The sequence below is a fragment of the Nicotiana tomentosiformis genome, chromosome 3, assembly GCF_000390325.3.
Source record: "Nicotiana tomentosiformis chromosome 3, ASM39032v3, whole genome shotgun sequence".
Taxonomy (NCBI): domain Eukaryota; kingdom Viridiplantae; phylum Streptophyta; class Magnoliopsida; order Solanales; family Solanaceae; genus Nicotiana; species Nicotiana tomentosiformis.
Genome location: NC_090814.1, coordinates 67,176,401 through 67,193,280, shown reverse-complemented (window position 1 = coordinate 67,193,280; position 16,880 = coordinate 67,176,401). Strand labels below are relative to the sequence as shown.

The 16,880-nt window shown below is 36.4% G+C and overlaps 2 protein-coding genes across 6 annotated transcripts; one reads left to right on the top strand and one right to left on the bottom strand.

Moving 5' to 3' along the window:
• The first annotated feature begins 681 nt into the window (after window positions 1–681).
• On the top strand, window positions 682–3,347 carry LOC104090993 (superoxide dismutase [Mn], mitochondrial). The gene is made up of 6 exons (XM_009596226.4): window positions 682–1,078; window positions 1,730–1,776; window positions 1,851–1,976; window positions 2,087–2,143; window positions 2,670–2,747; window positions 3,060–3,347. The coding sequence occupies exons 1-6, from the start codon at window positions 793–795 to the stop codon at window positions 3,150–3,152; spliced, it is 687 nt and encodes a 228-aa protein (XP_009594521.1). The 5' UTR covers window positions 682–792; the 3' UTR covers window positions 3,153–3,347.
• A 472-nt stretch (window positions 3,348–3,819) lies between these two features.
• On the bottom strand, window positions 3,820–9,132 carry LOC104090994 (tRNA (guanine(26)-N(2))-dimethyltransferase). 5 transcript variants are annotated; one of them, XM_033654743.2, is made up of 6 exons: window positions 8,471–9,131; window positions 7,788–7,988; window positions 7,616–7,712; window positions 7,126–7,326; window positions 6,899–6,961; window positions 3,820–4,084 (listed from the first exon to the last, which is right to left on the bottom strand). In XM_033654743.2, exons 1-6 carry the CDS (start codon window positions 9,031–9,033, stop codon window positions 4,055–4,057), a joined length of 1,155 nt encoding a protein of 384 aa, XP_033510634.1. In that variant the 5' UTR covers window positions 9,034–9,131; the 3' UTR covers window positions 3,820–4,054. The 5 variants fall into 5 exon arrangements, with proteins under 5 accessions (XP_033510634.1, XP_009594522.1, XP_033510633.1 ...); XM_009596227.4 differs by lacking the exon at window positions 3,820–4,084 and adding an exon at window positions 4,350–4,651 and having other exon boundaries at window positions 8,471–9,128; XM_033654745.2 differs by lacking the exon at window positions 3,820–4,084 and adding an exon at window positions 4,900–5,079 and having other exon boundaries at window positions 8,471–9,130.
• Window positions 9,133–16,880: the final 7,748 nt, after the last annotated feature.

Genomic DNA, 16,880 nt, shown 5'->3' with positions numbered 1-16,880 from the left:
TGTTTCGTTTTTGTGTGGTGTCTTTCTTCAACAGTTGCTGTACATATATATAGTAGCCAGCTTTGAAGATGAACGACCCTCCATCCTCCATGGTGGAGTATGCACTAGCTTGTTTGTGGAGCAAGCACTTGGCCATGGTGGGAAGAGCATTAGGCGGCTGCTATTGCAGCTGGTGGTCAATACACGGATTGAAAAATATCCGTTACAAATGCGGATAATCTTACGTTAATATTTACTATTAACAAATAAATTTGGTGCAAAAAATTAATCAATCAATCATTTGACCGAATCCGTAGCCGTAGCCGTAGCCTACGCCGTAGCCGAAGCCGAGCGAGCGACGACGACGGCGCGAGACTTGCTTTCTTCTTAACTCTTTAAGAGCTACAAGAAGAGCAATTATATATATACCCACCAAAAATCTTTTCCTCTTCCAATATGAGACAATGTCTCATTGTCAAGAGGAGAAAACTTAAAATTTTACTCAAAAATTTTATTTTCCCTCCATTTTCCATTCACCCTCATTTTAAGACTATTTCATCGTTAAAACAAAACCTCTAACAGTTATTACAATACTTTTCCTAAGTAAATGTAACGTTTGGCGAATTCAAATTAGTAAAACTAGTGTACTTGAATATCGAATCATTAAACAGAAAAGAAATTAATAAGAAAGAGAAACAAGATGACAGGTGTGGTGAGACCGATGAGTTAATCTGACCTCTTCGGGCATTACCTGTAACTATAAAAAAGCACCATAGAGTTAAAAAGTAGAAAGCATTTTGGAATATCTGAAAAATGGCTCTACGAACCCTAGTGAGCAGACGGACCTTAGCAACAGGGCTAGGGTTCCGCCCGCAACTCCGCGGCTTGCAGACCTTTTCGCTCCCCGATCTCCCCTACGATTATGGAGCACTGGAGCCGGCAATTAGCGGTGACATAATGCAGCTCCACCACCAAAAGCATCATCAGACTTACGTCACCAATTACAATAAAGCCCTTGAACAGCTACATGATGCCATTTCCAAAGGAGATGCTCCTACCGTCGCCAAATTGCATAGCGCTATCAAATTCAACGGCGGAGGTCAATTCCTCTCTCTGTTTCATTATTTATCTACTGAATAATTCATTGTTTGTCGAATTTAACTGATTGGTTGTATTTTTGAATTTGTTCGAGATAAAATTGGATTTGAATTGAACTGGAGTATGAGATTAATCTTCATAGGATTAAAAAGAATTAAAGAAATTAGGTGGTTGTTTTAGTGATATTGAATTATGCTAGGAGGAAGTAGTTGTAGCAGTTCGATGAGAAGAGATTAGAGCTTTTGACACTTGATGTCAGTTTGAATGAAATTATCATTGCCGATGGCTGATTATATTACAAATATTAATTCTAATTGTGGAAATGATGTTAATTGAATGCCGAAATGGCCTTTTTTGCTGCAAAAAATGAGAAATTGGTAAATATTTAGTAAAGGTAGTGAGTTATAGATGTTTGAGGGGAATTATGATGGTCCAGAAGAAAAACATTGGATTGCCTCGAGTTAATTAAGCTGTTGTTCAGCCTGGAAGTATGTTGGTGTTTTCCTCATCTCATTTCTGCGCTCTCTGTTGCAACATGCATTTTGATTTACATTTGTGCTTTGGCGAAGCCCATTCATGTGTGTATGCGATGATTTCATAAATCATCACTCTTTTATCCTAGCTGATGGTTTTCTTTTGACTTTTCACGCAGGTCATATTAACCACTCGATTTTCTGGAAGAATCTTGCCCCTGTCCGCGTAAGCTTGCTTCCTCAGTTATATTATTGTTCTACTTTGAAGGGAAATGACATAACTGCTAAATCATATTGCAGGAGGGTGGTGGAGAGCCTCCAAAGGGTTCTCTTGGTTGGGCTATCGACACTAACTTTGGCTCCCTGGAAGCTTTAGTTCAAAAGATGAATGCAGAAGGTGCTGCTTTACAGGGCTCTGGCTGGGTGGTAGGTCTCACTTCCTTTTCTTGGAACTTTGTTGGTCAGCTTAGGTCTCTGAGAATCATGCTTTTGATTGCACCTTGTATTTCTTCTCTTGCCTGCGTTTACGTTTGCAGTGGCTTGGTGTGGACAAAGAGCTTAAGCGCCTGGTGATTGAAACCACTGCAAATCAGGTGATTTATGCATTTTTATTTATGCTAAATTAATAAATTGATGAGCGTCATCTTCAACAAGTGAAGTTGATTCCTCCACTTTGTTTCCTTAACTCAGAGGTTATTATCCAAGAAATAGTGAAAAGAAAAGGCATAAGACTGCTAATTTCTTGATCAACAAGAGGGTCTTAAAAACTGCAGCGTAAATAACCTGACCTTTCATTATTATCTGCTTCCCTAGTCAAGAGACGAACTTTTTAATGTTAAATACACGTCTTTGCACCAGCTGAGTATTCCTATTAGTTTAATGAACTTCTTTGACTTGTCCTTTAGGATTATTTTGCATTCTCCCCCTTCCTTGGTCTGTCAGCATTCTGCAATTCGCAACATACAGCGCTTAAATGGCCTGTGTAGATAGGTCTTTCTTTTGTCAATCCTCTATATGTTAGGATTGCATAAGAAAGTTGGCAAATATTTCAGTAATTGTTGCTTGTCAGGTTGCCTATCAATCAGGTTGCTTATGATAGGGATCATTTTTTCTTGCCAGGACCCTTTGGTTTCTAAAGGAGCAAATTTGGTTCCTCTTTTGGGAATAGACGTTTGGGAACATGCATACTACTTGCAGGTAATTTTATTATTCTTTTACAGTGCTTTAATACCCTAAACATGATATATCCATAATTCTATGAAGCTATCCATGCTACTACCAATGTTTTTATTCTGAATCATGGTTGACATTGCTACTTGTTCCAAGTAAGATTTTCTCCTTTCTCTTGGATGCTCTTGATCTTTGTATACTGCATGAATGTATTGAATCTTTATGGAAATAGATGTTTTTGAAAGCCATATTTTTTATGTCGTTTGGACTTTTATTCAAATTCAATCATTCTTGTTATTGAATTTAACTAATAGCTTGCCTTTGCCTTTTGTGATACAGTACAAAAATGTAAGACCTGATTACCTGAAGAACATATGGAAAGTTATGAACTGGAAATATGCAAATGAAGTTTATGAGAAAGAATGTCCTTGAACAGGGATATTTGACGCTGTTTTGAGGACATGTCTGTATAATTTTTTGATGGGAAATAAGGCTGAGTGACATTAGCAGGTGTCCAATTTTTCTTGTGTGTGTAGTCGCAGATTGATGTACTTGATGTATTTCTGGAAAAGGTTTATGTACTTGATGTATGGAGCCTAAATAAAACTACTCTATTTTTGAGCCCAACTCTTTGGATATCAGTTTATCCAAATAGTATCACTTCGCTAGCTGGGTTTACAGAGCATCTGTCTTAGCAGCCCTGTGTATTCAGATGGATTTAATGTATTACTTGAACAAGTCCAATTTTTCCTCAACCTATAGATTTTGGCTTCTGGGTTGAAAAAGCTCCTGCATTAAGCGGCTTTTCTTGTGTCAAAATCCAGAAATTTAATGTGCTACTTTTACCACGATCAATATTAACTGCAGCCTTTAGATTCCGAGGTGATCATGTTAATTAAAGCATTCTATACTAAGCAAGTCGATCCTTGCAATCTTGGACAGGGGTATTATTGAAGTTATTTTCTTAGGTGTGGTACACGGGGTGTAAACTAATCTATGTTGGTGGTTATGTAGAAAAATTACAAACTTACATGACCCTCGGCTATGTTTAGGAAAGCAGGAGTTGGCATATGTATAGCTGAAGAACCAGTCGTGAAAATGAAAGTGAAACTGAACAATTTACTATTGTGATTGGGGATGTTAGAATTGATAAGTCCTAAATCTGCTGTAAAATTTCCACATCTAGTGTTTCCAACGCAATTCAATTTTTTTCTCCTTTAGGTAGCAATCTTGATCCTTCATCACAAGGGGCAGTGAATACCATCCACGATGTCCATGTTCTTCTGGGTCAAGAAAATCAGTGTAACAGGCCTTTGATTCAACTTCCGTCAGCATTAGATAACTCCAAGAAAACTAAGAATAACCTGGAGATGATATTGTGGAGCACATTAATGATCTTATCATCATCACTTAAGGATGATGCCGGCTAGGTTATTAGGGTAACGGATCTGCAGGCAGTCATTGCTCTGATCAACAAGAAACAATACATCGCAATTACAAACTAGCGGCTAATATGAATCATCCACATATTTCTCTATATACCAGCCCTCTTCCCCCCAGCGGCAAAAGCATAAGCATCCTATAAACTATGATTTAGCAAAGCTCTGCCTAGTTAAACCAAAACTGTGGTAGGATCAGCAACCTCCAAGCTATCTGTATTGCTCTTCATAGGAAACAAATGCTTGCAAATTTTTGTGATAGCAACTACTGAGTTTTGTGTGGTTCTTCATTTTGGAAAACTGATTTAAAGCCTTTTACAACAGTATTGACAACTCTTTTGACACGTACTGCAGCATCCATGAACTTTAATGGCATGAACCCACTTCAGCAGGCTGTTGGAGTTGCTTCACGATTCTAACACATTCAACCATCGGACAGTCTGTTTTAATCGCATTTGAGGCAATATGTGATCTGCTAACAGCATAGCCTTCCTGTAATTAAACGCTCCAAAATAATGATGCTAAACTCATGTCTAACAGTGGCAACAAGTAAATCTAGGGGGCAGAGAGCAAGGAAATTATCCTTATTCACTGAGGCGGCAGCAGAATGACATGAAATTGCTCCATCAGGAATGTTTTGAGTATATAGAATATGTATTCAAACTCCCACCAAATGAACCGATAAGAAAACAAGAGTAGATAGGTGTTTATTCACAAAGACTTGGGAGTAGAACAGGGTATTTGCATAAGGTCACCTGAGGGATGAGCAGAACAGGATATTGGCATAAAATCAGCCTAGGGAAGGAATCCATGCAAACACCATTTATTTATGGGAAAAATCACCTTTGCCCCGACGTCTGAATAAAAGACGTCCTGCACAACTCATCACTCCACCTAGATGTTTATATAGCAGTTGACCCCTAGAAATTTGCATTAAGACCATCGTCCATCATGCCTATTTTACTTAATTAAAGATCAATTTTATTATTATATATATAAGTAAAAGTTGGATCCGAAATGAATGGGGGATAATTAAAGATCAATTTCTATTAAAACATTGAGTTTAAATATAAAAGTCCACCCAGATTTAATTTAACATTGACTTTTCTAATGTTAATGATATTTGATTTTGACATTTTCGTATGTATAACTGGCTTACAGCATTATATTAAAAATACTATTAGCATATTGAGATACAATGAATAAACTGTGATAAGTTCATATGTATAAGATGGTTTACTGTCTTAAAAAAGAATACAAATAGCATATATTTGTTTAACCATTTTAAAATGGGCAACAAAAGTATCCCAAATTATAGGTCAGTTTATTATAAAGAGAAAAACTCTTAAAAAAAATGTTTCTTGTACTTGAGATGCTTCATTACCATGACTTAAATGTCATCTGCACATTAAGAATTTCAAACTTAACATAGCTTCAATTTAATGTTTTGATTTTTATTTATTTGAATTTAATTGAAAAGGTTCATAAATTAATTGAAAGGGTTTGTAGATTCTCAAAGTAACATGCGCAAGCATTATATATTCTTTGTGGCAGATACTCAAGTAAGCAAATGACAATTTAAGTTCGTTACCTGCCTAGATTACATTAAAATAATTAAACCCCAATAGTAAATTGTCCCTGAGTTCTAATCATGCTTCATAAGACATTATTACTGAAAATTGCATATAAATACAGAAACTATTTTTGTCTAGTGTTGTATTTTACATGAATTTTGATATCTAGACCCAACTTAGTTGATGGAAATGAAATTTACTTAGTGAATATAACAAACTATTAGTCCGGACAATGACATGTGAAGCTAGGAAAGTCAACTTCGGGACAGTTTGAAGTTTAAAGCAGCCTCAGAATGATTTTTGCCCATCAAATATTAAAGAAAATACTTGCTTATGAAAGTATGTATACCAAGTTTACAGTTTCATGAAACTTAGCTGGTGGTTGAGTTAGGAAACAAGCTGCTTTTTTGTTTAACTTTGAGAGAATTGGTTTGGATTTGTTTTTTCAGAAAACAAATCAGCAAAGCACCGAATCATTTTAAGAGGCTTTCATACATGTAAAAGTTACTAAAAAATTAATATTGACTTACTACTTTTATTTGCTACTAGATGCGTTTATCAAGTACGTCGCTTTTCTGCCAGTGGGCCAGCTGCTAGCGTAGACACTGTTTTGTTCAATTTGTTTTGGACTGGGGAAACAGTTCTGGTCTGGAAATCAAACATAAGAGGGAAACTTTTAGGTGAGGAAGGCCATAGCTAGTCCTCTGGTCAAATATTTCAGTACCTACATAAATGACTCTTTCTTTCTCATTTCTTTTTACATTTTTAATGGCTAACACCTATTACAGTTTACAAGGTCAAGTGTGCCAGACTACCCAGAGGCGGATCCGGGATTTAAACTCTATGGGCTCAATCTCTAAGTTTTTAGCATTCAACCTATTATATTTTAAAGTTATGGGTTCATATCGACTATTTGTTTCAATTTTAATAAATTTTTACACATAAATTATACTCCGCGTCAAAAGTATTAGGTTCAGATGAATCCGGTGCATAAGGCTAAATACGCCTCTGAGACTACCTTTCTATAAACCTTCAGTATCAACAAAGGAGCTAACCGTTGTGGAACAATGAAGCCGTTATATTTAGAGCTCAAAATGGAAAAGTAAATTTCGATCCAAGAAAAAGAACACTAAGCCCTCCATGAAAACCTAGAGTGATGACATACCTCGTGCAGGCTGTTCATTATCGTACTCAGGGGAGGCAAATCAAGTTTACCACGACTTGCTATCTGCAAAGTGATAAAACAAATAAATTAAAATTCAGAATATGCTAAAAACAATCAATAACTAAAGTGATGCAAAAATTGCAACCCGATGATGATTCCAAGCATTTAAGCATATTATCCTAATCAATCAGGAAATAATATATGAAGAAAATTTGTTATGCAAACACCTCGTCTGCATTGAGGTATCCCACTGGCAATTTGGGGTCACTCTCGTCAATCATAAGTTTCAATAGTTTTTCTAGATTTTTTCCTTCGCCATCACCAAGCCATCCCCACTGCTCAGCCAAACTCATCATTTCTGTTAGATGGTGAGCATTGTGAAGAGGCCCAGTCCAGAGAGGTCCTGAAACCATAAGTGAACGTGAAACCTGAAAAGAAGTGTAATGGTTAGACATGAGCCTGATGATCATCCTTTGCGACCATATGCAGAAACAAACTCCATTTCATTCATATGGTTATTATACATTTAATGGCATGACTGGAGTAAAGCCTTTTGCATGATTTTATGACAATTTCAACCAGGGGTTGGCAATGGAAGTTAGTAGATTGCGCATGTCAATGTCAATTGTCAAATAAATTGGAAATTGATTACTACGGGCTAAATAGTTCTAGTTGTAAATATACCAAAATTGATATACTATGAAGTAGAAACCATACATTTGTATTACAAGGGCAGCTGATCTCACCAAGTTCATTCCAGGAAAATGCTTGAGAATTTCCACATTGGTTGCAATAGCTGATAAAACTATAATACCTGTCATGAGAAGAAAGGGCATCGTCACCAAGTACTAATGAAATACCCCTGAAAAAGTTCACAACCAAGCTTAACCTGCTAGAAGGAGACTTTCCACGCTTGACTTGTAGCAACACTCTAAACACAGGCCCATGATATGAGTAGTAAGAGAAAAGTGGAACAACATGATAACCAAGCACTGAAGCCTCTCTAACAGCCCCGCCTATAAGCATCCGGAGACCTATCTCATTACAGTATGGCAAAGGTTGAACATATGCTCCATAGGCAGCTAAAGACCTACAAAGAAAGAAAGAGTTTTATGATGATCCTAGCACTAACACAGGATTCAGTAAATTTAAACAAAAAGCTATAGTACTACTAGTAACTACATTTTGAGCCTAGAAGCTCTTTTATTTATTTTGTTTCTATTTAATTTGATAGTTATGAGTCTAAATAATTTTATCAGATACAGAATATAGTTCTATCAAGGAAAATATCTTCCGCAAAAATGTTTTCTCATACCAAAAGTAGCATAATTATGTATAATATAATATATCTCCGAGTAACTAAACCTGGGGGTATGAAGATTTATCAACAAATCATAGGCTCTAACATCACTCCTTGTATTCCTACCGTAAGCATTTGACACAAAATTTATCAAGAAGGGACATTATTCTACATTTTCGGAGTTTTAAGAAAGGAAACATAAATTTAAGGGATAAGATGTGTAATTAGCAAACAGTTAGAGGGGCACAAAAAGCATTAAGCAGAAACTTAACTGTTGAGGCCTATGACCACCAGAAGAAAGCCCATCAGTGGAGGTAATGTATAACAAGCCACCCAATTTCACAGCATCCAAAGCAACTCGTAAGTAACTGGAACCGCTCCCAAAAGAATCCACATCAATAAGGTCAAAATAGTCCTTTCGCACGTAACACTCAGCCAGTAACCTAGTCGCAGGCAAATGATTAACTTCCCATCTATAACTACTTGAAACAGAGGAGAGATTTCCCAAAATAACCTCCCTGTAATCGACATTTGCATCGTTTGCCACTACGAAATCGGCCTCGGCTTCTGCTAAGTACCGAAGAGAACGAATTCCACAGCCGCACATGGCGTCGAGAACACGGAGGCTGCCGGCGGTATTACGGTAGAGGGCTGCGGAGAGCACACCGAGGTCACGGGCGGTGGCGCTCTCGCGGCGGAAGAAGGTGTCGCCGACATCAAATTGGTGGCCCCGTTCCGTTTGGTAGTGTGATTTACAGTGCGGTGGAAGGTTCCGTTTTGGGTTAAGGGAGTTGTAGGTAGAAAAGGATAGCGGTTTGAGAGAAAGAGATGACATGGCGGGAAGTGGCCGAGTGCGATTTTGTCCATGAACATGTTATAAGAATCTATCCTATTTTTATAATTTTAAGAAAATCTCTCATGCGTTGAAAAAATTGATGGGATCATAAAACTAAAATATATATTTAAAATGTACCTATTGAATATTTCATCGATAGTTGGTCAAAAAAATGAAGTGACGAACGAATAGCAGACACATGACATTTGAGCCTAGAAAATTATGAAAATGAAAAAGAGAATTTTGAGGGAAAAAGGAAAACTGATTTGACATAATCCCCCTCCCTCCCACCCACCACATACACAAAGTTTAATCGCCTTCTCTACGTCCTTAGGTCCATTTTCTCATCAATCTAACCCTCCATTTTGATGTTCCACGCTTTTTTGTTACTTTGTTACAATTTCTTGATTCTTGATACAGAGTTTTTATCTTTTTATTTTAGTGTATTATGTTAGATTCTTCTAATTCATTTAATCGGGTGTTTTGTTGGTTCTAGCATTAGGATTATTTATTAATTGTACAGACCAAATTAATTCGTATAAATTGATACAGGTGACACTCCTTGTACTAAAAAGGCTCGTTGGTCTGCTTGTTAAGCGCTTCAAGTGGCTTGCTAGGTCAAGATTTCGAATCCGTTTGGCGAACATTTGTGTTTTTATCATTCGGGAGACTTTATTTATTAAAATATTATTTTTATTAGTGAGGTTTGAACCACTAACCTCCAACAAAATTAAGAAGCAACAGAATTCACTTGAGCTAAAATGCATTTGTTAGTCACAATAAATATAATCAAATCATTCTTAAAAAAAGACATATTTAGTACTACTATTTCTAATAAGATTATCATTGATACATCTCAAAAAATAAAAACTCGTTGTAGAGAGTTATTGTAATGTTCTGAATTTTGTATTTTTTTAAATATGATGTCATTATAATAGTTATTTATTTGTTCACTTCTTTGTTTACCTATTAAAATGTGACACTGTTTACAAAAAATTCTGTGTACGCTATTATTTTTTATTTCTTTTTGTTGTTCTTAGCGTTGTTTGGTTCGACATATATCACTTGTGTCCAAACGATTAAAAGAGAAAGGAGAGGATAATGAACCGCGGGGGGTCTTTAGTGGTGTTTTTTGCTGTAGGAGGAAGAGGTTGCCGCCGGTGGATTTTTTTATAGTGTTCTTCAGGTTTGACATATTTTCTATTAATAATTTTAAATATTTTAAATTTTTAACTTTTGTAACTTATAATATTCTTTATGTAGTTCCTAAATATATGAATTTTCTTTCGAATATTTTTAGATAATCTATGTTCGAATTACACCAAAAAGTAATCAATTTAACCCTCGTACTCTAAAAAGGTTCAACAGATTAAAATTGAGAGAGTATGAAATAACTTTAATTAAGGTGTCAAAATAAAAATGAGGGAAATATTAGGGACCCCAGACACTTGACGACTTTTATTTAGTTCCCCCTTTTATTATACAAGGTCCTAAATACCCCCCCTTCCCCCCACTTGATTTTTCATCTTTTAATATCTCTTTTTATGCCGACCTGGCATAGGAAGTAGATACAAACTCAGTTCGGCATGTGGAACAGAAATTTTAACCCAAATGCGACTGTTCCAACGACTATTTCTCTCTATTTTCCTATATATTATATTCTACATCCCTTCCTCTGTTAAAGAACATTTGTTGTGCCTTTCCTTCTTTATGCCATTAACTTTCTAAATCTTCTTCCAATCTCACTTCATGGATTCGAAGCGGAAGTTATTTTGTGTGTATGTGGGGGGGGGGGAGGGGGGAGATGTCCTCTAGTATTGAAAATTTCATGGTCGAATGACAATCTCGGGCGTAGATTCTTCGATTGTAAGTACTATGGGGTAGGTTAGTTTCTGAAATTTTCGAATGGATTGTATTTTGTTTGATTTTTCTTAAGTTCTGATTTTGTTTATTTTGATTCAACACAGTCTAAATGGGAAGTCCATGTGAACGTTTCGAGTGGTATGACCCTCAATTCTCTCGGCAAGCAAATGTTGTGATATTGGGTTTGCTAAAGAAGAGCAACAATCAACAAAAATAATTGAAGTGGAAGAAAGTCTTGAAGTTAATATTGTGTTTTAGCTTGTTATGCAATGTAATAATGTATTTGAATTTTTGTTTATAATCTTGTTAACGGATGTAACGATCTGATTGGTCGTTTTGAGAATTAGCGTACCGTTCAGTGGCTTAAGGTCTCGAGCAGCTTCGTATTATGTGTTATGACTTGCATGTGTGGTCGAGTTCGGTTTTCGGATGATTCGGGATCAATTTGAAAGAAGGATTCTTGTTTTAGAAGTTTAAGCGGTAAGAGTTGACAGAAATTTAACTTTTGTGTAGACGACTCCGAAATGGCATTTTGATTATTCCAATAGTTTTGTATGGTAATTTTGGACTTAGGCGTGTGTTCGGAATTGGATTTGGAGGTCCGTAGGATAATTTGAAACATTTATGCGAAAAGTGAAAAAGTTGAAGTTTTGAAGGTTGAGAGGTTTGACTAGGAATTGACTTGGTTGATATCGGTCTCGGATTGCGATTCGTAGAGTTAGATTAGCTCGGAGGGGGAGATGTCCTCTAGTATTGAAAATTTCATGGTCGAATGACAATCTCGGGCGTAGATTCTTCGATTATAAGTACTATGGGGTAGGTTAGTTTCTGAAATTTTCGAATGGGTTGTATTTTGTTTGATTTTTCTTAAGTTCTGATTTTGTTTATTTTGATTCAACACAGTCTAAATGGGAAGTCCATGTGAACGTTTCGAGTGGTATGACCCTCAATTCTCTCGGCAAGCAAATATTGTGATATTGGGTTTGCTAAAGAAGAGCAACAATCAACAAAAACAATTGAAGTGGAAGAAAATCTTGAAGTTAATATTGTGTTTTAGCTTGTTATGCAATGTAATAATGTATTTGAATTTTTATTTATAATCTTGTTAACGGATGTAACGATCTGATTGGTCGTTTTGAGAATTAGCGTACCGTTCAGTGGCTTAAAGTCTCGAGTAGCTTCGTATTATGTGTTATGACTTGCATGTGTGGTCGAGTTCGGTTTTCGGATGATTCGGGATCAATTTGAAAGAAGGATTCTTGTTTTAGAAGTTTAAGCGGTAAGAGTTGACAGAAATTTAACTTTTGTGTAGACGACTCCGAAATGACATTTTGATTATTCCAATAGTTTTGTATGGTGATTTTGGACTTAGGCGTGCGTTCGGAATTGGATTTGGAGGTCCGTAGGATAATTTGAAACATTTATGCGAAAAGTGAAAAAGTTGAAGTTTTGAAGGTTGAGAGGTTTGACTAGGAATTGACTTGGTTGATATCGGTCTCGGATTGCGATTCGTAGAGTTAGATTAGCTCCGTTATGTCATTTGGAACTTGCATGCAAAATTTGAGGCTATTCTGGATTGATTTGATACGTTTCGGCACGAGTTTTGGAAGTTGGAAGATTTGAAAATTCACAAGTTCGATTTGAGTTGTAATTCTTAGTTTCGACATTAATTGATGTGATTTGGGGCCTCGAGTAGGTCCGTATTATATTATGGGACTTATTGGTATATTCGGACGAGGTCCCGAGTGGCTCTGTCAGGCCCCGAAATCGAGGAGCGCGACCGGCACTTAACCGAGAGAACCTGGCCGAGCAAGCATGTTAGATTTCCTTCTTCCCAAACTCATCCATGAATAAAGAGGATATGTATTCCATTATTCAAGCATTTAAAAGATTTTATTAACAACTTCCTTTTCTCCCATTAGCAGCTTCATTCTTAATTTCCAAAATGTTACGAGTTTATAGAATTAATAAAAAATATGATTTTCAAATACTAATATTTCTAGTTCAATTCCCAACATCAACCACAAACCGCAACTTGTCTACGGAGACTCTAAGTACAATAGAAGAGTAATATGCAAATACCGGTAACAAGGCCCCAGCAATACCTCAAAACACAGTACATGAGAAACAAAAGATACATGACCCCGAAATGAAGTGGGGCACACCAAATCAGCTGAAAATAGTATACTGCTATCACTGATCAATGCCGCATGCTGTAGAACCACCTGCATCCATTAAAGATGCAGCGGACCCGGCAAAAGGGACGTTAGTACTGTCGAATAACACTAGTATGTATAGCTAAAAGTCCTCTTTTAAAATAGAATTCCCATATAAGAAAAGGCAACACATAGAAACAACAAGTCACAATCAACAATATCCAAATGTCCAGTTAAAACATAATAATTTTCAAAATATAAAGATTACATTATGAAGTGATAATCAAAATAGAATGATAATATTATTTTTGGCTGGGAGATCATTAGCACCGATATACCACCATCTTTGTTAGCACGGAGTCCGATAATGCCCGATCGGCTAGGCCATCTCCCCACGAACAATATGGTTTGACATGTGATGCGAAAGAAAGTTGTTACCAAGAGTAGTACCACCATGTGCGCAACATGGCGTCCAATCTCTACCCGATCAGCTAGGCCGCCTTCCCACATATGCTGTGTGGGTTGAATTTTCCAATCCATAATTCTTACCCGTCTAATCCCAATTAAGGGAAATAATATCACAATTTCTCCAATATTTCAAATTCATCCCAAATAAAGGGAATAACCACAATCCACCCCTTCACTGACATGTGTAGTTCCAGGTGTGGGCCTTATGACTCACCCTTCCTCGGTTTTGCTAATAATGATCCCAAAATTATTTTTTGATTTGATTTGCACATAGAGGTATCATAAATACAATTGTACTCACCTCAACATCTTTCACATTGTATAAATTCTCATTAATATTTTCAGTCATTCATAACGATAATATTTCCTTGGCTCATTTGGCCATTTACAAGATCCTTTATTCCTAGCATGATGGCCGTATTTCATATTTCACACTTTCACCTCTTTAAATTTTAAAGATCATTATCAAATATCAACATATACAATATTCCGGAAATCACAACTTTAAGTTTATTAGAAATGAACAATTTAAGTATAATAGATTTCTTTCCGAGAAATTGAGTAATATAATTGGCAATTGATACGCAAGTTAAAATCATCAACAAGTAACACACTATTTATTCTTGAAATACTTTCCCTACAAAAGGACAATACACAATTTTCACTCACGAATATGTAAGAACGCAAAACACATTGAAAATACTCACAAAGCATAGTATTTGTTAAAACAACCACATATGGCATGACTTGAGTACAAAAGCTTTTAGGCAATTATATTTTCGAAGTCATTTTAAAACATTTGAGTCGAGGCTCATTTCATAATCTTTATCACATATTCTCATTTTATTGGCACCACTATCCACAACTATAACTTAAATTCTTGGCACGTTGGCCACAGTCATATCCCCAATTCACTTATTTTACTTCCAACCATCTTTATAGATTATCAACAATAAGATATTTTCAATCAAGACTTTAGGTACACATATGAGCAATTAAGAGTCTTAAGAATATTGAGATTTTCTCACACAATTTGGCATCATAACCTTCATTTGGAACACGAGTCAAAAATATAGTATTTTAATACGCAAACCATACTTTGAACAACTATCTTTCGACATAAGGCTTATTCGAAATAATCAAGTTTATAGGGAATAACCCGGAATATAGAAGTTAGGAATCTTGAGCCAATCATACTTGATCTTACGGAAACATTATGGAATTCAATTCTAAGAGAGAAAGTTTAGCCAACATACCTCGCTTTGAGCTTTCCTTAAATTACTACAACGTTCCGAAAATTCTAGCAATCCCAATCTATTTTGAGACATAACAAAATTGAACCATAATTAGGAAGATATTCATGGTCTTAGCTCATTTGAGCCTTTTATCAAATACCAGGTGTGCAAATTTAACTACAAGGTTCTTCTACAAGATTTTCTTCACTCCACAACCCAATCTTTACTTATTGAGCTCAACAATCTTCCCACAAACCTTATTAGTACAAGCATGTATAAATAATACTCTTATACCCATGAATCATACTCCTAATCAACCATCGTTTACCCAAATTCGAAATTGAAAACTAGGGTATGGAACCTTACCTCTTAGATGAAGATCTTGTGAGATTTCCTTGTTGGACTTCAAAACTTGGACAAGATCTTGATGAAAAAAACACTTCATCTACTTTATCTATCTAGAACACTCTCACTTCTCTCTAAAAATCTCAGATAATTGCCCCAAAATAAGTCCCAAAGCCTATTTATCAAAATAGGGTTGGGTTATAAAAATAGAAAAATTAACCCTACGAAAGTAGGTCTGCGGTCGCATAATGGACCACAGAATGGGTATGCGGGTCGCAAAATGCACCGCAAAATCGATGCCAAAAACTGGGCTGTACTGGTCCATTCTGCGACTAGTTTGCGGTCGCATAACCACTTCTGCGATCGCATAATGGTCGCAGAATCGTATTATGCCAGCCTTTGGCAATTTGGCCATAACTTCTTGTAGGAATATCCAAATGATGAACGGTTTTGAAGAGTTAGAAACTAGACACATAGAACTTTCTTTTGATAGGTAATACACCATATAAATCTTTATATCAAGAGAGTTATGCTCGTTTGAAGTTAGGTCTTGTGCGAACTCACTTGAAACTTTATCCTATCATAAACTTTTCAACTTGACTTAGCCTTGGGGCTCTTCTTAGACCATAAACCATTATTAATGCACCTCATACATATATTATCATGATCCATTGATATCATTCATATAATAGTCCTTGTCTACATACAAAATAATATAATTAGTGCAAATTAACTTTCTTAATAGCGCTTAAGTACTTCGAAAGTTTTCGGGGTGTTACAGGCTCGGGTGAGTTTCAGATCGTTAGGAGCATGCTGAACATGTCTGGTTTTGGTGCATCACACCTGCACACTTTTGGTCTGCAGGTGCGTGGTCGTTTCTACGAAATGGAGGGGGGTGCCCAGTTTCTTCGCTTCTGCGGAGATTTTGGCGCAGATGCGCAATCACTTCTTCGCTTCTGCGAAAGGAGAGCCCGCTTCTGTGAGGCAGACCCCTTCTGTGGTCGTTTGTATGTGTCCGCGATGTCAGAGGTGCGGTATTTTATTGCGCAGGTGCGGCCACTGGGCTAGCTAGTTGGAACAGCAAATGCAAGTCATAGCTCGCAAATGCGAGCTCGCAGGCACGCAAATTGTTCCACAGGTGCGAATCTGGGCAGAAATATTGGGGATTAGAGGTTGTCATTTTTTATTATTTTGTTTGAGTTGGAAGCCTCGATTTTGGGTGATTTTTGAGGGGTTCCTCACGTGGTTGTTTGGGGTAAGTGATCTTTACCCGGATTTAATTATATTTCATGATTCTATAATTATTTTCATCATTAACTTAGTGAATTGAATGAAAGAAAATGTAAAATTTTGTAAAATCTTTCAAAAATGTAAAATGAGGATTTGAAGAGAGATTCGATATCGGAATTTGATAATTTTATTATGGTTGAACTCGTATCAAAATGGGTGTTCAGGTTTTGTGAATTTTTGTTGGGTTCCGAGGTGCAGGCCCGAGGTTGACTTTTGGGTTGAATTTTTATTTTTAATTGAAAATCGAAGTTTTATTATTTGAAATTATTTTCTATGGGTTTTATTTATGTTATGAAATTATTTTTTGCTAGATTTGAGCCGTCCGGAGGTTGTTTCATACGAGAAGTTCATTTTAGAGTGTTAGTCTAACTTCTTTGAGGTAAGTATCTTGCCTAACTTTGTATGAGGGAACTACCCCTTAGGATTTGGGTCGTTTGTGTTAATTGTGTCATGTGAACGCCGTATACGCGTGGTGACGAGTACGTACTCG

Coding starts and splice junctions, on each gene's coding strand:
- LOC104090994 (XM_033654742.2), bottom strand. CDS start 9,033: ATGTCATCTCTTTCTCTCAAACCGCTATCCTTTTCTACCTACAACTCC. Junction 7,989..8,470: donor GGTGGTCATAGGCCTCAACA/GTTAAGTTTCTG, acceptor CTTTCTTTGTAG/GTCTTTAGCTGCCTATGGAG. Junction 6,962..7,125: donor GATACCTCAATGCAGACGAG/GTGTTTGCATAA, acceptor ATCACTTTGCAG/ATAGCAAGTCGTGGTAAACT.
- LOC104090993 (XM_009596226.4), top strand. CDS start 793: ATGGCTCTACGAACCCTAGTGAGCAGACGGACCTTAGCAACAGGGCTA. Junction 1,079..1,729: donor TATCAAATTCAACGGCGGAG/GTCAATTCCTCT, acceptor CTTTTCACGCAG/GTCATATTAACCACTCGATT. Junction 1,777..1,850: donor AGAATCTTGCCCCTGTCCGC/GTAAGCTTGCTT, acceptor ATCATATTGCAG/GAGGGTGGTGGAGAGCCTCC.